General features: G+C 44.1%; 1 protein-coding gene across 1 annotated transcript in view; it reads right to left on the bottom strand.

Annotated features, from left to right (window-relative positions):
* LOC137323191 (deuterosome assembly protein 1-like) overlaps positions 1–16,766 on the bottom strand; it is a 127,637-nt gene extending 110,871 nt beyond the window's left edge. Inside the window, exons 1-3 of the mRNA XM_067986700.1 lie at positions 16,675–16,766; positions 11,261–11,317; positions 2,780–2,951 (exon numbers count right to left, since the gene is read on the bottom strand). Of these exons, the coding sequence (XP_067842801.1) occupies positions 2,780–2,951; positions 11,261–11,304 (216 nt within the window). The 5' untranslated portion in view covers positions 11,305–11,317; positions 16,675–16,766. The remainder of the gene's footprint in view (positions 1–2,779; positions 2,952–11,260; positions 11,318–16,674) is intronic.
* Positions 16,767–17,879: the final 1,113 nt, after the last annotated feature.

Raw genomic sequence — 17,879 nt, 5'->3', positions numbered from 1 at the left:
AATCGAATTGGCTGAAGACTGGCTTCTGTGACGGTGGGGATATCGGGAGGAGGCCGAGATGGATCATCCACTCGGCACTTCTGGCTGAAGATGGTTGCAAACGCTTCAGCCTTGTCTTTTGCACTCACGTGCTGGACTCTGCCATCATTGAGGATGGGGATGTTCACGGAGCCTTTCCTCCCGTTAATTGTTTAATTGTCCACCACCATTCACGATTGGATGTGGCAAGACTGCAGAGCTTTGATCTGATCCATTGGTTGTGGAATCGCTTAGCTTTGTCTATAGCATGTTGCTTCCACTGTTTAGCATGCATGCAGTCCTGTGTTGTAGCTTCACCAGGTTGGTACCTCATTTTTAGGTCCGCCTGGTGCTGTTCCTGGCATGTTCTTCTACACTTCTCATTCAGCCAGGGTTGATCCCCTAGCTTGTTGGTAATGGTAGAGTGAGGAATATGCCAGGCCACGAGGTTATAGATTGTGCTGGAATACAATTCTGCTGCTACTGATGGTCCACAGCACCCAGCGCCTCATGGATGCCCAATTTTGAGCTGCTAGATCTGTTCTGAATCTATCTCATTTAGCACGGTGATAGTGCCACACAACATGTTGGATGGTGTCCTCAGTGTGAAGACGGGATTTTGTTTCCACAAGGACTGTGCAGTGGTCACTCCTACCAATACCGTCATGGACAGATGCATCTGCGACAGGTAGATTGGTGAGGACGAGGTCAAGTAGGTTTTTCCCTCGTGTTGCTTTGCTCACCACCTGCCGCAGGCCCAGTCTGGCAGCTATGTCCTTCAGGACTTGGCCAGCTCGGTCAGTAGTAGTGCTACTGAGCCACTCTTGGTGATGGACTTTGAAGTCCCCCACCCAGAGTACATTCTGTGCCCTTGCTACCCTCAGTGCTTCCTCCAAGTGGTGCTCAACATGGAGGAGGACTGATTCATCAGCTGAGGGAGGGCGGTAGGTGGTAATCAGCAAGAGGTTTCCTTGCTCATGTTTGACCCGATGCCATGAGATTTCATGGGGTCCAGAGTCAATGTTGAGGACTCCCAGGGCCACTCCCTCCTACTGTATATCACTGTACTGCCACCTCTGGTAGGTCTGTCCTGCCGTGGGACAGGGACATACCCAGGGATGTCCTGTCCCACCAGCATATGTTCTTACGTAATAGCCTATTGGGACTGAAGTGACCTTCATCTCAAACCAGCTAAATCTTGAGGTTGCTCATGTAGTGAACATGAGAGAGATCCTTTAAGAAGAATGCAAAAATTTTAGTTAAACCCAGCAGGCAGACTATAAAGGGTGTGCACGTAACAAGTAATTACATACCATGGGAGGCTTTTAGTGGGTTACATGCAAGCCAGGATGTGAGTAAAAGAATAATGTTTAGAGGTGTAAAGGGCCCCACGGATCCTCTTGGACATTAATGACACCCTTCAATGCAGTGAGGGAAGTGGCAATCATGATTAATACAATGCATTCTTGGAAGGTGTGGTGGATTCTTTCTTATCTCATCTGACTTGGCCAGATCATTCATTTTCTTCTGGTACTGAATAGCCATCTGGAGTCGTGTAGGTGGTACTAACCTCCCTGCATTGTGCCTGGACAGTTCCTTGGGCTGGACTTCTTTCCCATGCCCCAAATAAGGTGTCTCTCCTCATCTGCATTTCCTGAAAGACCTCAATTGCTGTCTCTGAAAATGTTGGTGCCTGCCATCCACAAGCTGCCCATTCTGCCATTGTGAGAAAGTTTTCCTTTCGTTGTAATCAAAAGTGCCCCAAAGATGCCTGGCCCTTTAAGTACTTGGAGGCATTTAAATTCTACAACTGCGTGCCACTCCCCAACCTCCGCCCGAGCTCCCCACCACCCTCCCCCCAGTTACAGTCACAAACACCACTATGCGCTGACTCTAGGAAATTCTGTGGGGTCAGCACCAAGTGTGTCAAGGGTAGGGAGACCCACCTTGCTACACTTCCACCGTAATCATGCAAGTGAGGAAAATACCACCTAACAAGTCTTAAAATATATAACTCCTTGCTTCAGAACATAGTAAACAGTGGCAAATCTGGTTTCAGCTGTTACCTGTAGCTCCAAACAAAAGAACTCTTGAAAACCTACTTTTCGAACCTATCCAAATGACAAATACAAGGCCATTTTTACAGTAATTATTTTTGAGACAAACTATAAAGCATTTCAACAATGGACGTTCCTGGTCAGATTTTAGTTCAAGTATGTAAGGACTGTGTGGAAAAAAATTCTAAATATCCACTCCAGTCGGAACTCAGCGAGTGGGTCTAATTTAACAGAAATACAAAATATTTTACTGTGATGCAATATGACATTGCTTCCAAAATGCATTAACAAGTAGTGATTATCTGTTTGCAGATTAATGTTGTTTTCAACACATTAAAGATTAGGTCAAATAATAATTCTGGAAGGTTTACATGCCATTACTATCAAACGTATCTTCTCAACTGCAAAGCACTTTCTGTTTTGCACTTACATGAGCACTAACTACTTGCTGCATTCTCACGTTCTACTCTGAACCATCACAGTTGCTAATGAAAGTACAACCTTCTTACTGAGTCTAACCTCCCTGTACTTACAGTAAATTTGGAGGTCACATTCATCAGTCAACATTACTTTGAGACAGTCCACACAGCTGGTTGGAAATTATTCGTTCCTTTTCATTTCTCACAGCTAATTAACGGTCATTTCCACCTGGACAGCCTTTGCTCGCTAAATGTATCCAAATGCCACAGGAGTTGCTGTCTTACCTCATGGTGTTTCTGATCAAGGCAAGTGCGTAGGTTGGTCAGTTCTAGCTCACGCATTTCGAGCCGGGTCTCAAGGCTTTGTGACTGTTGTTCCCATTCTACTTTTTTACGGTTCACCATGACGTCAATTTGATGCATTAGTTCCTGGAGTTCTGCTTCACACGAGGAATCTCTGATATTTCAACCAAAAGCAAGAAAATATACTTTAAAAAAAAAATAAAGTGGAATTTAAATAATGCTCTTAAGCAAAGGAGAAGGAAAGATTAGAGGAAGCATTTTCTTCACAAAGTAATTTTATCTTTTTCATTTAAACAAAAATTATCTAATGTTCTTGTGTTCACTTTAATTGCATATTTTCAGCCTCCTGGAAACCTGCCTAACAGGTCTCTAATCTCCTCCTGAGCAGTTCTGGTGATATTTGGTGACATATGTTAGAGACAGATTATGTGCATCCCATAATGACTCTATTGATTCTAATGGAAGGAAGTCGGTACTTCAGATTGTCTTGGGCCTGATCTGGATTTGCCCAAGTCAGTAAATATTACAGTAAGTTTGGTACACAGTTAGCAGTGTTTTTTCTGAAGTTGGGTACATCAGCTGTTTTGGTCCCTGTGCTAGAACATCTTTTGTTGACTGCTGCCTGCAAAGGTTATTTACATTAACTCTCACCTGATACCTGCCTACAGCAGGAACCCAGGTATTAGCAAAATTGACCATTTGGACGACTCTACTGGGGATTTTTAGCTCCTGTGACAAATTATCTATGCGAAAAATTTGTGTTATGGGAATTGTAGTTTTTACCATGCTCCTGTGGAATTACCCAAATGATACCATGGGCTAGATTTTCCAACAAGGCTGGCTTATAACCCAGAACTGCATTTCCTCCTACCCTTGTGACCCCTCCCTATTTCCCTGGGTCAACCTTATTTTAATATGTGGGCGGACTCCCAGCGCTGCTTGCGCCCGTTACTGAGAGCTCAGCTCATGAGGGGAGAGCAATCCAGTGCTACTGCAGCATTTAAATAGCTGCAGCAGTTTAAAGGACCCAGGCAGCAATATTCTGTTGGGAACAATTTGGAGTATTACAATGACTGAGGCTAATGGGTCCTTAGGGCACGAAGCCCCCAAATTTGCAGACTCTTCGGATGAAGTGTCATTGTTGAAATCCAGCAAAATAGAACCCAGTTTTTTGGCACAAATGAGAGACTGTTTCCAAAGAGCATGGTCTAGACCCAATGGGAAGGTGACGACCGTGGCAGTGACTGCCACCTCCAGTAACTCCCTGTAATGGCAGAAATTCATAACGTGAACCAATGCAAAGTTATAAGCATGTTTTACATTCCCATCTTGCCCTCCCTATCTTGAACACCATGTACTAATTCCCCAAATTATCCATGAGGGGCCATGAGACAGTTCACATCCCCTTCCTTCCTCAGCAAGTGTTTCTTCACTCACAGCCTAACATGCAAGGAAACAGTGAAACAAACATCTATGCACTTGCTCATCTTCTGCATCTGTTGTCACTAGAATAGGGAATGCTTACTCCCATTTGGTTGTATGCCATATGATGGCAAACAGAAGGCTTTCACACCATGTACTTTCTTCTGAAAGGAGAAAACAGCACATAACCAAAGAGAAGAAACTGCCACTGGTGGAGAAACCTCTAGCCTCCAGCCTCTTACTCCTTATGAGTAGGAAGCCCTAGAGCTTGTGGGCAGGCATTCGGGGAAGCAATGGGAGACAGCAGTTGTAGGTGGGTCAGGAAACTCCTTGTATCGTGTCCCTTCAGTTCCTGCTGCTCAAATGCAACCAGTCATCACAAAACATTGTGAATGCTTAAGCTCATAACTTCTTACTAAAGTGAAATGTCCATTGTGCAGCACATCTACCCCTGCTAACTTCTCTTATTTTTCTGCCCTCCTAGATATGCCACACCAACAGGAACCTATAAGACCAAAAGACCATAAGAGATAGGAGCAGGAGTAGGCCATGTGGCCCCTCGAGCCTGCTCCACCATTTAATGAGATCATGGCTGATCTGATTTTTACCTCAACTCCACTTTCCCGCCTTTTCCCCATATCCTTTGACTCCCTTGCTGATCAAAAATTTGTCTAACTCAGCCTTGAATGTATTCAATGACTCAGCCTTCACAGCTTTTTGGGATAAAGAATTCCAAAGATTCACAACCCTCTGGGAGAAGAAATTCCTCCTCACTTCCGTCTTAAACGGGCGACCCCTTATTCTGAGGCTATGCCCCCTAGTTTTAGATTCCCTCACGAAGGGTAACATTCTCTCAGCATCTACCCTATCGAGTCCCCTCAGAATCTTGTATGTTTTAATAAGATCTCCTCTCATTCTTCTAAACTCCAATGAGTATAGACCCAACCTGTTCAATCTTTCCATACCTGGAATCAACCTAGTGAACCTTCTCTGAACTGCCTCCAATGCAAGTATGTCCTTCCTTAAATACAGGCACCAGAACTGTACGCAGTACTCCAGGTGTGGTCTCACCAGCACCCTGTACAGTTGTAGCATGACTTCCCTGCTTTTATACTCCATCCCCCTAGAAATAAAGGCCAATATTCTGTTTGCCTTCCAGATTACCTGCTGCACCTGTATATTGACTTTTTGTGTGTCATGTATGAGGACACCCAGATCCCTCTATACTGCAGCATTTTGTAGAGTTTCTCCATTCAAATAATATTTTGTTTTTTTTTTAAAAGAGACCCCTCTACATCAGCATCACCCAGCCCCTGCTCACCTATTTCATCACTGCATCTCTCCCTTACAAGTACCAGCCCAGAAGTACCCATCCAGAAGGGTTAGTTAATGAGATAAGAGATTTCACATGGTGACACACAGAGCACAAGTGGCCAGGAGGGGCTGAGGTGGAAGGTGAGGAGGCACTGGTCACTAGCTGGAGGAACAGGAAACTGGTGCCCTTGGCTGAGGAGCCTGGGAACCCAGATCTAATAATCCATCATTTTAAAAGAAGAGAAACACAGTTAATGTTTCAGGTCGATGAGAACTTTCATAAGAACTGACGAAAGGTCATTGTCCTGAAATGTTAACTCTGTTTCTCTCGCCACAGATGCTGCCTGACCTGCTGAGTGTTTCCAGCATTTTCTGTTTTTGCTTCTCATTTAAAAGAAGATCTTGCAAAGCATCAAACATTTGTACAGGCAGTGGATAGGGTATCCCAGTGTGGTGTAGAAGTTAGCTCAGTTGGGAGGGGCCCACTCCCCACATCTGTGGCACTTGCCATGCAGGTGGCAGCTCCAGAACAATCTGCAGCAATGGCTCCCAAACGGAAGATCTAAGGACAGTCATAGCTTCCAGCATGGCATGCTGTGACTGCCACCATAGATGAGTTACACATCAAAGTGGAAAGGGCTGTCTTCAATGTGATTGGTACCATTCAGCCTGCTTTCCTGCTAATCAGTTACGAACCCGGGCCGTGCCCAGTACTGTAAGCAAGCAGGGTGGTGATGGTAAAATTATATTTTAAAGTATTAGCTTAAAGCAAGCAGGGTGGTAATGGAAGAATTCAAACATGGGGTGAATAAGTTTTGGGTAATACTGGAGTGACTACCACAGTAAGCTGAAATTGTTTGACCACATTTGTGTGAGCTATTGATAAGAGGGCCATTTGATCACAGCATGAAGGCTGTTGATATTGATCAAGGGGAAATCAGGGGCAGCTGGTGAGATTACGATCTTCACACAATCCTTAGGCGAGTTTGCATATTAATTAAGTGGATTGGATGCAATTGACGTAAAAGTAGGAAGCAGGTGATAGTGCACAAGGCAGGAAGGGAGACAAGGTATAAACTGGGAGAAAGACAGGACTTGCAGAGAATTGAAGGAAGAACATCAAGAAGAGGCAGGGTTGTGTCTCTATGCAGAGGAGCGGATAATACCGTTTTGCTTATTCCTCTGTACTATTGCTAAAGTGATTGTGTTTACTTTACTTATTCCATATCAATAAAGTCATCACACAACCAATGTGGAGTCTCCCTCAGATGCTTATAGTACTGTGGTCTGGCAGGGGTGTACATGCATGATAATGCTGTCTCTCAGGATAGCACCATCATGTGCTCTCCTACAAGCTCCCTCGACTGTTTTTTTTTATTCGTTCACGGGATGTAGGCGTCGCTGGCGAGGCCGGCATTTATTGCCCATCCCTAATTGCCCTCGAGAAGGTGGTGGTGAGCCGCCTTCTTGAACCGCTGCAGTCCGTGTGGTGACAGTTCTCCCACAGTGCTGTTAGGAAGGGAGTTCCAGGATTTTGACCCAGCGATTTTGAACGGCGATATATTTCCAAGTCGGGATGGTGTGTGACTTGGAGGGGAACGTGCAGGTGGTGTTGTTCCCATGCGCCTGCTGCTCTTGTTCTTCTAGGTGGTAGAGGTCGCGGGTTGGGAGGTGCTGTCGAAGAAGCCTTGGCGAGTTGCTGCAGTGCATCCTGTGGATGGTGCACACTGCAGCCACAGTGCGCCGGTGGTGAAGGGAGTGAATGTTTAGGGTGGTGGATGGGGTGCCAATCAAGCGGGCTGCTTTATCTTGGATGGTGTCGAGCTTCTTGAGTGTTGTTGGAGCTGCACTCATCCAGGCAAGTGGAGAGTATTCCATCACACTCCTGACTTGTGCCTTGTAGATGGTGGAAAGGCTTTGGGGAGTCAGGAGGTGAGTCACTCGCCGCAGAATACCCAGCCTCTGATCTGCTCTCGTAGCCACAGTATTTATATGGCTGGTCCAGTTAAGTTTTTGGTCAATGGTGACTCCCAGGATGTTGATGGTGGGGGATTCGGCGATGGTAATGCCGTTGAATGTCAAGGGGAGGTGGTTAGACTCTCTCTTGTTGGAGATGGTCATTGCCTGGCACTTGTCTGGCGCGAATGTTACTTGCCACTTATGAGCCCAAGCCTGGATGTTGTCCAGGTCTTGCTGCATGCAGGCTCGGACTGCTTCATTATCTGAGGGGTTGCGAATGGAACTGAAAACTGTGCAGTCATCAGCGAACATCCCCATTTCTGACCTTATGATGGAGGGAAGGTCATTGATGAAGCAGCTGAAGATGGTTGGGCCTAGGACACTGCCCTGAGGAACTCCTGCAGCAATGCCCTGGGGCTGAGATGATTGGCCTGCAACAACCACTACCATCTTCCTTTGTGCTAGGTATGACTCCAGCCACTGGAGAGTTTTCCCCTTGATTCCCATTGACTTCAATTTTACTCGGGCTCCTTGGTGCCACACTCGGTCAAATGCTGCCTTGATGTCAAGGGCAGTCACTCTCACCTCACCTCTGGAATTCAGCTCTTTTGTCCATGTTTGGACCAAGGCTGTAATGAGGTCTGGAGCCGAGTGGTCCTGGCGGAACCCAAACTGAGCATCGGTGAGCAGGTTATTGGTGAGTAAGTGCCGCTTGATAGCACTGTCGACGACACCTTCCATCACTTTGCTGATGATTGAGAGTAGACTGATGGGGCGGTAATTGGCCGGATTGGATTTGTCCTGCTTTTTGTGGACAGGACATACCTGGGCAATTTTCCACATTGTCGGGTAGATGCCAGTGTTGTAGCTGTACTGGAACAGCTTGGCTAGAGGCGCAGCTCGTTCTGGAGCACAAGTCTTCAGCACTACAGCTGGGATGTTGTCGGGGCCCATAGCCTTTGCTGTATCCAGTGCACTCAGCCGTTTCTTGATATCACGTGGAGTGAATCGAATTGGCCGAAGACTGGCTTCCGTGATGGTGGGGATATCGGGAGGAGGCTGAGATGGATCATCCACTCGGCACTTCTGGCTGAAGATGGTTGCAAACGCTTCAGTCTTGTCTTTTGCACTCACGTGCTGGACTCCGCCATCATTGAGTGATGGGGATGTTTGCAGAGCCTCCTCCTCCCGTTAGTTGTTTAATTGTCCACCACCATTCACGACTGGATGTGGCAGGACTGCAGAGCTTTGATCTGATCCGTTGGTTGTGGAATTGCTTAGCTCTGTCTATAGCATGTTGCTTCTGCTGTTTAGCATGCATGTAGTCCTGAGTTGTAGCTTCACCAGGTTGGCACCTCATTTTTAGGTACGCCTGGTGCTGCTCCTGGCATGCTCTTCTACACTCCTCATTGAACCAGGGTTGATCCCCTGGCTTGTTGGTAATGGTAGAGTGAGGAATATGCCGGGCCATGAGGTTACAGATTGTGCTGGAATACAATTCTGCTGCTGCTGATGGCCCACAGCGCCTCATGGATGCCCAGTTTTGAGCTGCTAGATCCGTTCTGAATCTATCCCATTTAGCACGGTGGTAGTGCCACACAACACGTTGGATGGTGTCCTCAGTGCCAAGACGGGATTTCATCTCCACGAGGACTGTGCGGTGGTCACTCCTACCAATACTGTCATGGACAGATGCATTTGCGACAGGGAGATTGGTGAGGACGAGGTCAAGTAAGTTTTTCCCTCGTGTTGGTTCGCTCACCACCTGCCGCAGGCCCAGTCTAGCAGTTATGTCCTTCAGGACTCGGCCAGTAGTGGTGCTACCGAGCCACTCTTGGTGATGGACATTGAAGTCCCCCACCCAGTAGTACATTTTGTGCCCTTGCTACCCTCAGTGCTTCCTCCAAGTGGTGCTCAACATGGAGGAGGACTGATTCATCAGCTGAGGGAGGACGGTTGGTGGTAATCAGCAGGAGGTTTCCTTGCCCATGTTTGACCTGATGCCATGAGATTTCATGGGGTCCAGAGTCAATGTTGAGGACTCCCAGGGCCACTCCCTCCTGACTGTATATCACTGTACCGCCACCTCTGGTGGGTCTGTCCTGCCGGTGGGACAGGACATACCCAAGGATGGTGATGGAAGAGTCTGGGACGTTGGCTGAAAGATATGATTCTGTAAGTATGGCTATGTCAGGCTGTTGCTTGACTAGTCTGTGGGACAGCTCTCCCAATTTTGGCACAAGTCCCCAGATGTTAGTAAGGAGGACCTTGCAGGGTCGACTGGGCTTGGTGTTTTGCCGTTGTCGTGTCCGTTGCCTCGTGGTCCGATGCCGGGTGGTCCATCCGGTTTTATTCTTATTATGACTTTTCGTAGCGAGATTTTACAACTGAGTGGCTTGCTAGGCCATTTCAGAGGGCAATTAAGAATTAACCACATTGCTGTGCGTCTGGAGTCACATATCGGCCAGACCGGGTAAGGGCGGCAGGCTTCCTTCCCTAAAGGACATTAGTGAACCAGATGGGTTTTTACAACAATCCGGTAGTTTCATGGCCATCATTACTGATACTAGTATTTTAATTCCAGATTTTTATTTAATTAATTGAATTTAATTAATTAATTGAATTTAAATTCGCCAGCTGCCGTGGCGGGATTTGAACTCATGACTTTGGATTTTAGTCCAGGCCTCTGGATTGCTAGCCCAGTAACATAACCACTATGCTACCGTACCTGCACATGTGGGAGAATGCAGCCAGGGCCATTTTAACCACCAAATCTCCCAATGTGCAAACTTGAAAATCAGGTATGCAAACCCGAGAAATCAGGAACACTTCATTTCAATATGTGTACTACCATTAATTTTCAAATAACCTAACATTTTCATTTTTTATATGTTTAGATCTGTACTTCTAAAGACTACATTATTGAGGTTCTGCAAATCTAAATACAAATTAAGGGAGTTTCAGTCAGTTATATGCTTAATTTGTTTTTTCCCAAACTTACACCTTATTGCATTTTGAGAGTTCATAGTTTAAACCTAAAACTATGTACCACCAAAATACAATAAGTGTTAATCCCTCCCAGTGGTGGGCAGGCACCGGAGTTTCCGGCTAAATGGAGCAGGCAGGTGCTGGAGATGTTCCTGTAGTGTGCCAACCTACGCTACACTAATTAGGTGCCCTCCCCCTGACCCTGTAATCTCCAGGAAAACAACTATGGAATTTTGACCCTGTGGTCTGGGAACTGGAGTCCCATTTCTGATATTTACTGTGGTCAGGCTACAGGCTAAATTTAACCATGCCCATCACTATCATGTAACAAATCATCAAATGATAGACATACAGTAAATATATTACCCACCTTACTGATACTGAAAGATATAGCTGAGTTATGTTTGTATTCATATCCCAGTTATTTAATTAAAATATTAATTTTTGCTCCCCCCTCCCAAGGTGGAGTTGCAGTATTTGCTTATGGTTTATTTATATGTTTATTCCTCTCTCTTCCTTCCCCAAATCTTTATTTAAGTGTTTTAAAAGTGACTGTTTAGTGGTTTTATAGCTGTCAGAACCAGTTTTGCATAGTCACATACCATGTGTTTTCATGGTTATGAATAATTAAACAATATAGGCAGATGGTTTAATGTTGTATAGTTTCTTTTTAAGGGCTGCACTCAAATAACAATTTGACTCATTAAGATCACAACCATTGTCATGACGTCCTTTTTTTTTGTCTTCAATGTACAAAGAATATAGAACAAAGAAGCATACCGTAATCCACCACTCTTCTCCAACCCTTTTATTACTTCCTCCATTGCAGCAGTTCGTCTAGATAATGAAGAAATATAGTATCAGGTATTGAACACAGAGCACTGAAATACTAATCCTTTCATAGTAGTTATATTTAACCCTTTCATTATCCTTTTTGGTAATAAAAAATTATGGGTAACATCTTCCTGGATGACTTTGTGGGTATTGCACCATGTGGTGTGGTACTAAACCATATAGACCAGGAAGGTTCCAGATTGATTATCTAGTCTGCGTTAAGATCGCAGATCTTAACAAGGGTTCCAGTAGCATTGCTACAATTGGTTTCAGTGTCTCTCCTGATGACTAGCCAATGGTCACTGCTGGAAAGTACACGTAGTCTGGTATCCAATTTCATTTTGAACTCTTCTAATGTCTTTGACTCTAGTGCCTTAGCTGGTAGACTGTTCCAAATGCTATTTCCCTGATGATTAAGTAATTTTCACTAAGATGAGTTCTGAATTTCCTTTTCACTAATTTAAACATAATTTCTTGTCCTGTGTCACTCATCTTGAAGTAATATTACATAGAGTCTACAGCACAGAAACAGGCCATTTGGCCCAACTGGTCCCTGCTGGTGTTAATGCTCCACATGACCCATATTCTGGGGTCAAATTATCTATACCATTTAATCCTTTACAAAGCTTGATGAAACTCCCCTTAACTAATTTGAGAACTGTAGAGCTCAAGCGTTTCCATTTTCATTGTAGCTCATCGCTTTACATTTAGGAACATTCTTGTTGCTCTTCTCCGCATCCTCTCTTAAATTTTTTTGAGGTGTGGCAATCAAGATTGTACAGAGAACTCCAAGTTACCTTTTTCTGTCGCTATAGAAACTCTTACGCAGTGTTATTTACCATATTGGTACCAGATGTCATTACAGCCTTGGTCCAAACATGAACAAAAGAGCTGAATTCCAGAGGTGAGATGAGAGTGACTGTCCTTGACATCAAGGCAGCATTTGACCGTGTGTGGCACCAAGGAGCCCTAGTAAAATTGAAGTCAGTGGGAATCAGGGGGAAAACACTCCAGTGGCTGGAGTCATACCTTGCACAAAGGAAGATGGTAGTGGTTGTTGGAGGCCAATCATCTTAGCCCCAGGACATTGCTGCAGGAGTTCCTCAGGGCAGTGTCCTCGGCCCAACCATCTTCAGCTGCTTCATCAATGATCTTCCCTCCATTATAAGGTCAGAAATGGGGATGTTCACTGATGATTGCACAGTGTTCAGTTCCATTCGCAACCCCTCAGATAATGAAGCAGTCCGAGCCCACATGCAGCAAGACCTGGACAACATCCAGGCTTGGGCTCATAAGTGGCAAGTAACATTCGCGTCAGACAAGTGCCAGGCAATGACCATCTCCAACAAGAGAGAGTCTAACCACCTCCCCTTGACATTCAAAGGCATTACCAAATCCCGCACCATCAACATCCTGGGGGTCACCGTTGACCAGAAACTTAACTGGACCAGCCATATAAATACTGTGGCTACAAGAGCAGGTCAGAGGCTGGGTATTCTGCGGCGAGTGACTCACCTCCTGACTCCCCAAAGCCTTTCCACCATCTACAAGGCACAAGTCAGGAGTGTGATGGAATACTCTCCACTTGCCTGGATGAGTGCAGCTCCAACAACACTCAAGAAGCTCGACACCATCCAGGACAAAGCAGCCCGCTTGATTGGCACCCCATCCACAACCCTAAACATTCACTCCCTTCACCACCGACACACTGTGTCTGCAGTGTGTACCATCCAAAGGATGCACTGCAGCAACTCACCAAGGTTTCTTCAATAGTACCTCCCAACCCGCGACCTCTACCACCTAGAAGGACAACAGCAGCAGGCACATGGGAACAACACCACCTGCACGTTCCCCTCCAAGTCACACACCATCCCGACTTGGAAATATATCGCCGTTCCTTCCTCGTCGCTAGGTCAAAATCCTTGAACTCCCTTCCTAACAGCACTGTGGGAGAACCTTCACCACACGGACTGCAGCGGCTCACCACCACCTTCTCAAGGGCAATTAGGGATGGGCAATAAATGCTGGCCTCGTCAGCGATGCCCACATCCCATGAACAAATATTTTAAAAAATTACGCTATAGGGAAAAAAGTTGCATTTAAATCAGTACACTTTAATGTTGCAAGATACTCTTAATTTATCACAAGAGGAGCATAAGAATATCCTTCAAATTGTTCCCACCAATATCATCAGCAGCAGACCTTCAATCACTGGTATTACATACTAGGGTTATATAGCTCAAAATGCTCTCTCCAAACACAATTCTGGCATGGAGGGTCAAAATCTGTAATTCTACTTGTGCGTATTTTTAACAGGTCAAGAGACTAGAGTATGAAAATTTCAAATGCCCATCATGAGATATTACTAAAATCCTAGGGACAACACTGCTATGTGGATTGAAGTTGGTCCACTTTCCACTGAATATCCTGTTGTAGAATAAATTAATCCATAATTTACCATCACTAGATCCGATTCTAGACATCTGCCTTTTGTTCTCTACCACCCCCTTCCATTTTGTTATTAAGGGACTCACTTCTCTTCCCCTTCTCACAAATGGTGTACACCTGAAACGTTAACCTGTCTTTTCTCTTTGCAGATGCTTATGATTCTGCTGTATTATTACAGCATTTCCTGTTTTAATCACAGTTCCATGCCATTTCCTAAAGAAGGTTGCATGTACAGGCATTACAGTCAACTTGTTTCAAAGGGCAGATTTTCTTCTTTTATAACTAGTTAGAAATGTAATTTTTAAAATTGAGATTATTTTAATTTTTTTTAAATATGTTGTGCCAAAAATGTGTTTTTAGCAACTTAATTTTTAAAAATTAGGTTTGTTCTTTATCAGAGCAATGTGTAAGTTATGTTTCAGACTGTTAAGTGGAGTGGAAGTGGATGAAGGAGAAGCAGCTGAATCCCTTTAACAGAATTGGGAAACAATTAATCAAACTCTCCTGAAGTCTGTTAATGTTACACTACTGTTGATTTCTCTTTATATTGTAGTAATATTAATCTTTAGCCTTTGTCTGCTAAGCAGGGAAGTTTAAGTCAATTTAAAGTACCACTGGACTATTGATCCAGGATTGACCCTACAGCAATGGTCAGTTTAGTCACTTCAATAAACTTAATTAAAAGACATGCCATTGCATTCTGAATCATATATTTAATCAGTTGACAACAAGTGCAGGAAAAATAGATTTTTGTGCAAAGGAAAACATCTGGGCATACATCATCCTTTTTAATGGGGGTTTCTTTAGAAGGAGGTGATTGACTGATATGAAATGGTACTGAATCAAAGACATACTTATAATCAATGATTTCACTTGCTCAAATAGCAATTGTATGTCACAAGAATGAAACGATCGATAAGATAACAAAGTAATGGAGCGGTATCAGTCTACGGAAAAAGAACTCGTTAAGTAAGGAAAACTAAAGTTATTGATAAAGGATAAGTCAATTAAATTCTCCTTATACAGAATTGTATTTTAGCCCATTGGTAATGAGTATTTGGATTCGTAAAGGCCTAAGCTGTTGAGTTCAGAACTGTAACAAGTTTGAACCCCCAACTAAACCAGCAAGGTTTAGCCGTAAGTACTGCCTTTTAAGTGTATGTTTAAATACTATTATACATGTACTGTACACTTAATAAATCCGTGACACCTGATAGTCAATGTTTAAGAATGTTATTGATTTAAGGAATAAATTGTAAACAAGAACCCGTCCTCTAACACTAGTTCTCCTACTACGCCTCTCCTCCGTTGTCCCGCTCAGTGGGACCACCATCGCTTGGTTCCACTCTTTCCACACCAATCGTAGCCAGAGAATCGCCAACAGCAGGTTCTCTTTCCCTACCCCATTACCTCCAGAATTTCCCAATAATCTATCCTTGGCCCTTTCCTCTTCCTAATTTACATACTGCCCCTTGGCAAATCACCTGCAGAAATGGGGTCAGCTTCCACATGTATGCTGACAACACCCAGCTCTAACTCTCCACCACCTCTCTAAAACCTTCCAATACCTGTGAGTTTTCAGCCTGTATCCTATCCTGTACCAAGTCCCACTCATCCATCACCCCTGTCTGAACTCTCCATTGCCGACTCTGGCCTCTTGTGCATCCACCCCACACTTGACTGTCATGCTTTCCGCCCCTTCGGCCTCAAGCTCTGGATTTTCCTCTATAAACCCCCTGGTCTCTCCAGCTTCCTCTCATCCTTTAAGACCCTCCTCAAAACTCACCTCTTTGACCAAGCTCTTGGTTACCCCTCCTGATATCTCCTTTAACATATGAACATCTTGAGAAATAGGCCCAAAAACTGTTAAGCTTCCTCTCTGAATTTGTGTCCGTGAGAGGCATTTACATAATTATGTCACTCAATGCCCCAAACTTTTGCCCCACCACTGAGGCTGAACAAATTATTCAAAATATTCTGTATTTATGAAACTTAGTGACCACAAGTTTAATTTTTTTTAATGTAAAGAGATTATGTTTAGATAGAAGTTTGACTGGAAGCTTCTTAATTTTAACAGTTATTTGCTCCCATTCCTTCCACTTATTGTGAGAATTAGTCCAAGAACTTGGTGGTGCTAACACACCAGCCATGCAGTATTTGAACCTGTTATTCTGCTATTAACGTTACACAAGCTCCATCTAGTGAAAAGTTTAGACATGACATCATTTCACAGTGATTTTGTTGAATTTCAGGTTCAGGGACACTGCTGCATAGAAATCAAATATGACCAGTCAGTTCGACATAATAAGGGTAGAAAAGTCAGGAGGGAAATGTCACAATATGCTTTGAGAAACCCCCAAAACAGATTAATAGGTCATTTATGTCATTGCTGTTTGCCGGGCTTCGCTGTGTGAAAATTGGCTACTGCATTTATTTACGAACACACTTCAAAATAATTAATTGGCTGTAAAGCACATTGGGACGTCCTGAGGGAGCGAATTGCGCTATATAAATGCAAGTTCTTTCTTTTATTCCTTGATCATCACTCAAATCTATCCAATATTTTTTATCTAGCAGTTTTTCTGGTACTTAATATAAGTTTGTATACGAATGTCAAATCAAATCGGTCACTTATTTACTGTGCAATATTAATTCATTACCAAATAAAAACCAAAACTTTAATATAATTAATGTTTCTAAGGTGCCCATTCTTTATGCCACTCCAGACTGTGAATGTTGGTAGCCAAATGTAAGGAGCATCCTGATCCTGGCCTCAGCCGACGTTCACATATGCGTCCTGCCAGTGGAATGAATGCTAATTGTGCATTTTGGCTCTGAGCTACATCAATCACCATAACGGAGTGTCCTAACACGGCTAATGTTTGTAAAATCTCAAATACACTTACACTTACCCTTAGGTTATCTTTCTCGTCGAGGAGTAACTTCCTTCTGTTTTACTAGGATTGAAAGTTGCAAGAACCCACACTAATTGACCAACGTTTATGACCAATGTTAATAAAAGCCCTGTTTTCCCTATCCTTCGTCATAAGTTATTGTTTCTGTTTCTAATACCAGACGTTTTAACTAAGGAAGATCCTGTCAGCTATTGGTGGCGTTTGCTGCCGCCGTTGCGATGGTATTTGGCGCTGCTGCCCTTGTTTGGCGCTTCATTTGTGTAGGTTAATTTCCCTGCTGGCCACTAACGTGAAGTGGCGTTAAAATAAATCCCGGGATCTCGGGTGCACCTCCCGCCTCCAGCGCACAGATATGCTGCAATTACATCTTCCAGCCAGTGATGGTACTTCATTTCAACTGAAATTAAAGGGGCAGCCACCAAGTCAAATCTAGCCCAAAAAAAACAATTTTTGTCACAATAAGGCACCCCCAAGTGTGGAATTATGGCTTTGCATAACTGAAGAGAGGGCGTGAGTTGAAGGAAGGCAACAAAGTGGTCATAAATAGCTTTGTCATTAATTGAGATGAAAGAAAGAACTTGCATTTATATAGTGCCTTTCATGATCTTATGCGGTCCTAAAGTGCTTTTACAGCCAATGAGGTACTTTGGAGTGTAGTCACTGCTGTAATATAGGAAATGCTGCAGTCAATTTCCCACAATGAACAGATAATCTGTTTCAGTGATAAATATTGGCCAGGACAGCAGGGAGAACTTCTCCACTCTTCTTCAATATAGTCCCATAGGATCTTTTACATCCACCTGAGATGGGGCCTCAGTTTAACATCTAATCTGAAAGCCAGCATCACTCAAGTATTAGCCTCCATTATGTGCTCAAGTCCCTGGAGTGGGATTTGAACTCACAACCTTCTAAACTCAGGGGCAAGAGTGCTACCACTGAGCCAAGGCTGACAGCCATAAAGGAGAGAAATAGGTCAAAGGGATCGTCAAGGATATGGCACATACAATGATCTGGGATATCTTCGCCAGGCTGTACCACAAGACTTCCCCTGGTGTGATGAACTATCTGGATCTTGGTTTCAACATCTCAATGATCTACTCCACAAAGACTTAGGTAGCTACATGTGCCTCATTGTCATGAGTAGTGAGCAAATGTCTTAACAGGTAGGATAGTCCTGACCGGAGAAGCAGAACTTTACTCAT

This window comes from Heptranchias perlo, chromosome 6, assembly GCF_035084215.1.
Source record: "Heptranchias perlo isolate sHepPer1 chromosome 6, sHepPer1.hap1, whole genome shotgun sequence".
Lineage (NCBI taxonomy): Eukaryota > Metazoa > Chordata > Chondrichthyes > Hexanchiformes > Hexanchidae > Heptranchias > Heptranchias perlo.
This window is presented reverse-complemented; position numbering and strand designations above follow the sequence as displayed.